This window comes from Nematolebias whitei, chromosome 6 (assembly GCF_014905685.2).
Source record: "Nematolebias whitei isolate Nwh7 chromosome 6, NemWhi1, whole genome shotgun sequence".
In the NCBI taxonomy this organism is placed as follows: Eukaryota; Metazoa; Chordata; class Actinopteri; order Cyprinodontiformes; family Rivulidae; genus Nematolebias; species Nematolebias whitei.
In genome coordinates this window covers 53,254,251-53,264,629 of record NC_056503.1, presented here as the reverse complement: position 1 = coordinate 53,264,629, position 10,379 = coordinate 53,254,251, and the positions used below count along the sequence as shown (strand labels likewise).

Here is a 10,379-nt window from a genome sequence, read left to right as displayed (position 1 = left end):
ATATACATATACATATACATATATACATATACATATATACATATACATATATACATATACATACATATACATATATACATATACATATATATACATATATATATATATCAGCCAAGAGTCCGCGCTGCAGCTTCATAGGCTCCCAGTGAACTCAATGTTTTTTTGTTCTTGTTGTTTTTGTTTTAACTTTTGTGACTACAATGCACATCCATGGTACGGGTGTGACCGTGACACACTTGTAGTGTTTTCTGTGTCTTTTTTTTTTCATTTACCCTTTATTTATACAGGTAGTCTCATTGAGCCATGAGAACTCATTTTCAAGAGAGACCTGTTTAGGGAGCAGATGGTGGGGGGTAAAGGGCCTTGCTCATGGGCCCAGAGTGGGGCGAATGAGGGTGGGGGCAGGTGTGGATGCTTCACCTACCCCACCCACATTTTTGATGTTATTGGTACCAGGGCTTGAATCGGCGATCTTCCGATCACAGGCCCACCTTCTCTAACCTCTGCGCCACCACTCCCCCAACTCACTGCCTTGCCATCATGCCATAGTGCCATCATGGTTCAGAACTTCCAGCCTCTGGCTCAGGCCTGTCATGGCAGATGTCTCCATGATCCTCCTTTTGCCTGCATGGACCGAACTCTATGAACCTGTTCGGTTCTGCGGGGAAACCTGAATGTTCTCGGTCTGCCAGATCCAGTTCTGGAAGGCAGTCTGGGAGGGCAGCTGCTGTGATCATTGTTATCATCGGGTTGCTGACAAGACCTGCTAACTAAATCGGCTAACGCTGAAAACAAGATCCTCCGTCTACCTGAACGGGCAAAACAGCAGACCCACTTGGCTCCACAGGAGAACCTTGGATGTTCTCGGTCTGCTCCGTCCGGACGGACGGCTTCTGCTTGTTCCAAAGTCGGGGCAGCAGTGTGAGCAGGGAGGCCCAGACATCTCTTTCCACAGCCACCTCTTCTAGCTCTTCTAGGGGACCCCAAGGCATTCCCAGACCAACCAAGAGGCATAGTCTCTCCAGCATGTCCCGAGTCTTCCCCAGGGTCTCCACCTAGTCGGACATGCCCGAAGCACTTCCCTAGGGAGGCATCTAGTGGGCATCCTTACCAGATGCCCAAACCACCTCAACTGGCTTTCAATGTGGAGGAGCAGCAGTTCTACTCGGAGTCTCTCTTGGATAACTAAACTCTCACCCTATCTCTAAGGGAGAGTCCAGCTACACTGCAGAGGAAACTCATTTCAACCACCTGTATCTGCATTCTTATCCTTCGGCCACTACTCAGAGCTCGTGACCATAGGTGAGGGTAGGAACGTAGACTGACTGATAAATAGAAGGCTTTACCTTACAGCTCAGCTCCCTCTTCACCATAACGAACCGGTACAGAGTCCGCAATACTGAAGACGTTGCACGAATCCGGCTGCCTATCTCACGCTCCATTCTTCCCTCACTTGTGAATAAAACCCAAAGATACTTGAATTCCTCCACTTGAGGCAGAACCTCACCCTCGACCTGAAGAGAACCATCCACCCTTTTACGGTTGAGGACAATGGCCTCAGATTTGGAGGTGCTAATTGTCACACCATATATAATATATCATTCACCACTTGCTCTTGTTGAGGGCGGATACATTTCCCTCCTCTCCCTCCGCTGCTTTGCTCTGTCCTGTCTGTGAAATGGCTTCTGAGCCTCTCTCTACATATCTTTCAAACTGTAATTTTGCTATGGATCTGGTCAGTTGGTCTCTCAATGCATTTGACAAAAAATTCTCAACGATGAGACAAGCTTCATGCAAACTGAGCCGCCCTGACGACACCCAGGCAGATGGATATGTCTCTGTGGGAAGTGGCATGTGATGTGTCTATCTCTGCTGTCGATTGAGGATGTAGAAAATGCATAATTGGATTTATGATAACAGGTTTCCTACTTTTTGGAATCAGCTGGTTCCTGGTTCATCAATATCCAAAGAAGATGACTTCAGCTAATTTGGCTCTGGTCAGGCTGCCCACCTTTTGTGAGGGTTTGCTCCATGTCTCGAGCACCCAGACTCAATTGCTTAGTGGACTGGATTGCAAATTGGATGCCATTTTTGAGAATCACAGGCCATTTGTGGCCCCTAGGACTCACTGGCAGGATGGATCAGATCTCGGAGAATATTCTCAGGCATGGACCAGTGGAGTGTCCACTTAATTTGGACCTTTCGGAATCTATGTGAGACCAGCAAATACTTTTTTTTTTTTTTTCGGCTGCTCCCTGTGTGAAGGGTCGCCACAGCGAAATAAGTCTCATGAAGACTTGGCAGTTATTTTTACACCAGAAGCCCTTCCTGACGCAACCACAGACCACCGAGCTACCACAGCCCTCTGTGTGGAGCAGAGAGCTGCTATCTAGGACATCTGGAGGAGCAGATGGTGGGGGTTAAGGGCCTTGCTCATGGGCCTAGAGTGGGACGAATGAGGGTGGGGGCAGGTGTGGGGGCTTCACCTACCCCCACCCACATTTTTGATGTTGTCGGTACTGGGGCTTGAACCGGCAATCTTCCGATCATAGGCCCACCTTCTCTAACCTTTGTGTCACCACTCTCCGAGACCAGCAAAAACTCTAGGCAAATAAAGTTCAGCAAAGTTCTGCCTGTCTCAAAAACAAATGTTTATCTGAATTTGGCTCCCTCAGCTGGCCTTGACAGGCCACCTTATCTCAATTTCCCTGGAAGCTCTGTAATCTGACGCACTGCCCCTCCCCTCCCACCGAGGAAGTCCATGGACCAATCAGGGGGAACCAGCTAAACAAACGTGTCATCATTTCAGGACCCGGATTCTCACTGGCGCTGTCCTTGACCAACCTCAGCGTCCCCTGAGAATGTTTACGGATCTCACCAGAGGGAACTGGCTGACTATTCCATTCTTAGCAGAACCCCTACAGTGCCTCCAGGAGCGTCCTTGGACACATTCACCTGCCTTGTCGTCTCCCCCTCCCATGCGGAATGTCTACGTCAACATGTGCTTATGTGGGCGGGGTGTTTTTTCACTGTCATGCTATCTCCCATTGGCCATTGAGAGAGAGCATGTTAGGATTTTTCTTTTGCCTCCAAATCCTGCATGTTGTTAATTTCACAACTTTTTTGTCTGTCTAAACAGGTCTCACTTGTAAGAGTCTTCAAGGCTCATTTTGATTAGCTGTTTACATTGTTCTTTTAGTGATTAGTCTGTTCTTGTCAGTCTAGTTTATGTGTTCATTATGTGTTAGTTTGTGTAAAGTCATTCAGTAGAATAACCATGAGTGAAAAAGGTAGTTGTCATGAAGACCTGTGGGATTCACTTTGTCTTGTGTTGAAAAGCAAAAAAAGTATGTAAAATACCATATGGTGGTTGATTCTTGATCTACAACAAGAGCTGTACATCACTCAGCAGCTGTATGCTGCCGCTCAAGTTACAATGGGAACACCCACAGCTTATGTATGTACAAAATTGTTTTGCTTTATTTAATTTAGTGTGCGGCTTATATTTGGGTGTGCTCTATAGACCGGCAATTACGGTATTTATTGCACACATGTACAGTGTGGAAAATACACCAAGCAGCTGCTCCCTGCACTTCACTAAAAATGTCTGTTCACCGTTCGTTATTAAAATGACAAAAAAAAAGCAAGTTTCAGAACTTTCTGTGTCACCAGAATAACAGTAATGAAGGGTGTGTGAATAAATCCAAAGTGTCCTGCATTCTCACCTTACAACTGCTGTCATTGTAACAATACCATTTGTCATTGGGGTTTTTTGCATACGTCACGTAGTGGCCGCCTCCCATGATTCCTGAATGACACTGAAAAGTTTAACAGATTAAACATTTATGACTTTATTGACTGCAGAAAGCCTTTCCTAACCGACTGTCAGAATGTGACTTAACAGTTGACTGAAAAAGTATGCATGCTCCTAATATTCTTAATATTGCTTTGCCTTACACCCTGGAAATTAAATACAGTTTCATTTGGAACATAAGTAGCAATGAACATACAAATACTCCACATTAAAAAAGTTAAATGAAAACTAAAACTAAAACACAGTTCTAGAAAAATGAATAGTGTATGCATGTGTATGCAATTACCCCTTTTACTTTAATGTGCCATAATTAATTAAAATGAATCTTGTTTTGATAGCCCCCAAAACCAAAACCTATTAAACAACTAAGTAGGAAGGGTTAAGCCCCCAGTATACTGCCGCGTACATCCATACGCAGAGGTACGCATGTATGTACGCAGAGGTACGTGCGTACCCCCCAGTGTACCCTCCATGCAAAGCTCAAATTTTTACGACAGCGTACGCGGTGTCGCACAATAAACTGCCCAGCAACGGACCGTTTTGTATGCGACACCAATGTATTAAATTCCCCTTCTTCATCCCTGATCTGGCCTTTTCTTTTGTTTTTTTGCCAAGAGGCAGTGATCTCTTCCTCCTCCATTGATGCCATGACTGAAATGGTGAGAAATTAAGGAATTTGTCACGAGCGAATTAAACTCAGGTCCAGCGTGGCTGCGGGAGGGTCTGGACATTTCCTGGTGGGCTGGTCTGATGTGTGGGCTGTAGAGCCAGCGCTCTGGTTTTTTTTTTTTTTAGATCTTTTTATTAGCAACATAAAAACACAGAACACTGCTGCGGCTGAGGCTGCCAGCGATCACTTTTTTCTTTTTTCCGACCTGTCAATCAATCCAGTAGGCGTGTCAGCAAATGACCAATCGGCGATCTCAATTTGTCCCGAAGGTGAACGCCCCTTGTCTGTGAAGCTGCTCTGCAGCTGATCGGGGTGTACGCTGGAGTATCAAGTCTGAACCCTCTGCGTACAGTACACGCGTACGTACGTTCACGCATACGTACGCGGCAGTATACTGGAGGAGCCTTTAGTGCCAAACAAGAAACATCAGGAAGACCACAGAAATCTCCACAATCAGAAACAAAGTTGTGAAAAGGTACAGGTCAAGGTAGTTTAAAAAATATATTACAGAGCCCTGAACATCCGGGGGAGTGGTGGTGTAGAAGTTAGAGAAGGTGGGTCTGTGATTGGTAGGTCACCGGTTCAATTCCCCAGACTGACAACATCAAAATGTGTGTGGGATAGGTGAAACACCCACACCTGCCTCCACCCTCATTTGTCCTACTCTGGGCCCTTGGGCAAGGTCTTTAACCCCCACCATCTGCTCCCCCAGGCGCCATAAATGATAGCTCGCTGCTCCACATAGAGGGCTGTAGTAGCTCGGTGGTCTGTGGTTGCATCGGGAAGGGCTTCTGGCATAAAAACAATCGCCTAGTCTTAGTGTGAGTTAGTTCTCTGGGGCAACTGAAAAAGGGAGCAGCCAAAAGAAGAAGAAAAAATCCCAGAGCCCTGAATATCCCATGGATCTCCAAATCCACTATTAAGAAATGTTAGGATAATGCCACAGCAGTAAACCTGCCAAGAGAAGGTCATCCGTGTTGACTCATGGACCAGTCAGGAGAGCTCAACTTAACAACTTGGCTCCAATGTTACAGATATGGCAGATCCATACTTCCATATTGATTTAATATTCCATATTTGTTCCATATTTTCCTAACAGAGCACTTCACTCTCACACTGCAGGTTTACTTGTGGTTCCTAGAGCAGTGGTCCCCAACCTTTATTGCGGCACGGACCGGTTTGATGTCAGACAATATTTTCAAAGACTGGGGGGTGGGGGGTGGTCTGGGGTCTTCCCCAACAGAATTTTGAATAAAGTAGATGCCATTTCCTGCATTCAGGTGTATTTTACAAACATTTAAAACATGTTTCGCTTCAAATACTCTGACTGCACAACAAACAGCTTCATGAGCTGAGATCATCGTCTGTTTCATCAGTTCGGTGAAAGTTCAGATAACTCCTGCAGTGATTCACACATCACATTGTTCACAAAAGCACAGGAACGTATGCCTAGTGCAAAACGTAGAATTATTTTTTTGTGTTTTATAATAAAATTACCCATGACTTTGAACTTTTAGGGGCAGAGATTTTTTTTTGAGCAGAAGCAAAAATGTGATAGCTCTGATGTGATATTAGGAAGCTTGTTAAAATTATAGTTTTCTTTAGTTATAGTTTTATAGTCAATCTTTGTCAGGCGGGTTGAAAAATATGCAGTGCAATCCTTCAAAATGCACAGATACCGCTGCACACCTCCACCTGTCTGCTCCAGACCACGTAGCTGAATTGCTTTGTTCTTCACCAGCAATGTAGAACTAATCAGCGCACATGCCTGGCACAGACTGAAACTAACCACTTGTGTATGGTGACCTGCATCAAGAGTGAGTCAAACTGATGTGATAGAGAGAATCCGGTGATTTTTCAAAATAAAACTTTTTTCCCCCTTCTGTGTGGCCTGGTACCGGTCCGTGGCCTGGGGGTTGAGGACCACTGTCCTAGAGTTCACAAAAGCAGAATGGGAGGCAGTTCTTTCAGCTATCAGGCTCCTCTCTTGTGGAATCAACTTCCAGTTTCTGTCTGTGAGGCTGACACATTATCCAGTTTTAAGATTAGGCTTAAGACTTTCCTTTCTGATCAAACCTATAATTAGGGTTGGCTTGGGTTTCCTGACCTATCCCTTAGTTCTGCTGCTACAGGCTTAGCCTGCTGGAGGACAATTGACCTCATTTCATTAAATGAATAGTTACCAATGAATACAAATGAATAATTTGTATTTGTAATTGTTTCTATTTTAACATGCATTTTTTTATACCTTTCCTCTTAGCGAGGACTTGATCACCTGCTCCCTGCACCTGTCATTCTGTGTCAGCTTCTCCTTCCTGTCCTCTCTAACCCAGTTGGTCGAAGCAGATGGCCGCTCGTCCTGAGCCTGGTTCTGGTAGAAGTTTCTTCCTATTATGAGGGAGTTTTTCTTCTCCACTGTTGCCTTTGTGCTTGCTCAGGATGGGAGACTGCTACAAAATTAAGACAACGCATATGCTGCTTCCTTAGATAGATCATTTTACTAATTGGAACTTATAATGTATGTGAATGTTTTTGTTCAGTGTCCTGAGATGACTTCTGTTGTGACTTGGAGCCATTTAAATAAACTGAATTGAATTGAGAGCATTAATCGAGAAATATTCGAACATCCAGAACATCAAAGATAACCCTGATGGAGCTGGTAGAAGGGATGATCAGTCCGTAGAACCACTAGAAGCTGCACAAAGCTGAGCTTCATAGAAGAATGGTAGGACAACAGCAATGATTAAAAAGAAGCAGACTAAATTTTATCAAAGGGCTAGAAAACTCCAACGCATGAAAGAAGGTCTTGTGGTCAGCAGAAACTAAAATTAAACTGTTTGCATCATGCTGTTGGGATGTTTACCACTAGATGGATCTGAAAAACTGGTCAGAGTTGAAGTAAAAATGAATAGACCAAAATAGAAATTCTACAAAATAAATTATCAGGGAAACCTGTTTAAATTTTTCAGCCAACTTGAACTGGAATGGAGTTCCTTCTTCTTGCAGAACAATGACATGCTTAAACAACCATCAGGAGATTTAGGGAGAACCAGTTAAAAGTCCTGAAATAGACCAGTCAAAATCCAGACCTCAATCCAGCTGAGAATTCCTATCTCCATTTCTATCTTCTACCACTTATCTACAGTTGGATTGCCGAGGCAAAAAGTCTAGGAGAGAAACTCTGACATCCCTCTTTCCAGCAATACTTTCCAGCTCCTTCTGGGGGACCCTAAGGTGTTCCTAGGCCAGAGAAAGTACACAATCCCTCCAGTGAGTTCAGGGTCTGTGCCATGGTCTCTTCCTAGTGGGGTGTGCCCAGATAACCTCCAAAGAGAGGCACCAAATCAGATGCCCAAACCGCCTTAACTGACTCTTTTCAATACAAAGAAGAGGGGGACACAAGTTTCCACCAGAAGTTCCTAGTTCACCCCGATAATGCATTTGGGTTTACCAGGTCTGTCTGTCAGCCTCCAATGAAACTTGACCCAACTCACCACCTGGTGGTGATGAGATTACAGCTTTACCATTCTCTTCACCCGAGTATCCAAGACATAGGCCTTCATAGCTCATGACCTGATTAGAAAATAAAACGACCTTTGGCATTAGGTGGCCTGGTAACAAGTATATGTCAGGACCACCCTACGCTCAGACATGGTGTTCATTATAGACAGTCCATGCCTAGCACAGAAGGAAAAAAAAAAAAACACCATTCAGATCAGGGCAGTTATCCTCCCAATCACCCACTTCCAGGTAACTTGGTCATTGCCCACATGAGCAATGAATTCATCCAGTTAAAAAAAATGGAATGCCCAGATGACACCCCTTCCAGGAGACCAACCAGGGACCAGAAAGATCTGATTCTCTGAGCTGCTGTTTAGTGCATAGGCACAAACAAGTCAGAACCTTTAAATCAGGAGTTGAGTTTCAGAGCCCAAACTGTGCATAGAGGTGAGACCAATTATATTTAGTTGGTATTGCTCAACCTCATACACAAGCGCCAGCTCCATTGAGGTGAAAGTCCGTGTGTCCAGGGCTAGTTTATGCCACCAGTAATAAACTATCCAGGAATTGGAATGGCTAGGGGCTCTCCCTCGCTTCCTGCCCAGCTTACATGGCATGCAAACATGATGGTTCTTTTAGAAGATTGTGGGCCAACATAGAGCTAATTTTTTTTCTCTGTGCTTTGGTGGACAGACGTGTCTTCCTGTGCTTTTTCTCCCCGCTTTCCTGCTTGCTCTCTTGTCTTGTGAACCCTTAAAAAGCCCCCTTTTCCTGCATACCTTCCTAATTTGAAGGATTTGATCAGCTTGTCTCTCAACAAAATTGATCAACTTCTACAGACAGGAGTCAGGGTAAGGAGGACCCTCTTACCTTGACGGAAACAAATTTGATTCATGATGACAACTGGATTTTGCTGTTTGGGTTGGTGAAATCAGGATTTTCTACAAATGTGTGTGGAATGTGTCAAAGCTTGGCAGCACTCAGACTGAATTATGTGGGGCTGTGTCAGAGCTGGAGCAGGCTGTTATCAGGACTGTGAACTTTATGGCAGCACCCAGGAATGGTTGGGAATAATCTTGGAGAAAGCTGTGAGCTCGACTTTCAGCGTAAGGAATCAATTCGGCTGTTTGGAGTCACCACTGGAGAAATGTACCAGCGAGACTTTAAAAGGCAGAAACGTCAATTTATGAGTTCTGCCTGACCCAAACTGTGGCTTTGACAGTGGACTTATCTCAATTACTCCTGGCATGTTTAGGAAAAACACAGACGCTTTGTCTCCTCACCCCTCCCTTCCCCAAGGTCGTGGACATGTGACAGAACTCAACCGAGCTGATGATAAATAACACCTCTTATTTGGACAATGGCTGAGAGGGGGGGCTCTGGACTATGCTATGACCTTCCCTTAAAATTCAATGTCTTCACCGGCCTATATGTATATGTATCATGCCTATTTATGTGCTATGCTGTGGTAGGTTTTATTGATGCCTCAAATTGTGACCTGTCTAGGACAAGGTGTGAGAGATATTTTTTTATACCGTCTCTTCTCATGTTTTCTTTCCTTTTCTCATCTAAGCAAAAATATTATTCTGAGGAAGAATAATAGGGTTGCTCTAATTAGCAGCAGCTTTGTGCACTACGTCCATCTTTCGGACGACTGTACGTACATGTTCTCGTATCTCGGTGCAATGATGATAAAGTTTATTCTGGTTCTGATTCTAAAGATTTTTTGGACAAAATCCTGTTAACATTCCTTGTTAATTTCACAAACAAAACAAAACAAAAAAATCTGCATTTAACAAAAATTGTGGAAATTAAGTAAGTTTATTTCAGCTGCTACCTTCTTCAGTGATCGCAAAAATGAGCGAACACTAACGAATGATTTGGCTATATGTTTTATACCGGATGCCCTTCCAACACAACCTGGGCTTGAACCTGCAACCTCAGGATTACAAGGCTGACCACTAAACTACTGCAGCCCCCCAAAAAATGTGGATAATAAAAACAAAAAAGGTTAAATCATGCCATCTGGACCAATTTCTTTAAGTGAGAAATGCTTCATCCCCCATCCAGAGGACTTCCTCAGTCTACGGCTTGCCAACCAGATCTGTCCCATAGGTACCTGTGTTTCAAGTCAACCTACTGTTGGAATTTCAAAAGTAGGCTTTTAACATGTGCAAAACACATCCATTCAAAACAATCAGTCATCAGAGTCAGAGTCAGAGTCAGAGTCAGAGTTTCTTTATTGTCATTCGCACCTCATGTGGTACATGTGGTGGAGCGAAATTATGTACACGGGGTCCCAGTTACATCCAACAATAAAATGTATAAGAAAAACAGTAATAACATCTAAGATATGAACTAAGAAAAACATCAACTAAATATACACTAAGCACT

At 44.0% G+C, this 10,379-nt stretch overlaps 1 protein-coding gene across 1 annotated transcript in view; it reads right to left on the bottom strand.

Annotated features, from left to right (window-relative positions):
• usp32 (ubiquitin specific peptidase 32) overlaps positions 1 to 10,379 on the bottom strand; it is a 296,302-nt gene that overhangs the window by 3,017 nt on the left and 282,906 nt on the right. The window contains exon 33 of the mRNA XM_037677753.1: positions 3,726 to 3,818. Within this exon, the coding sequence (XP_037533681.1) occupies positions 3,726 to 3,818 (93 nt within the window). The remainder of the gene's footprint in view (positions 1 to 3,725; positions 3,819 to 10,379) is intronic.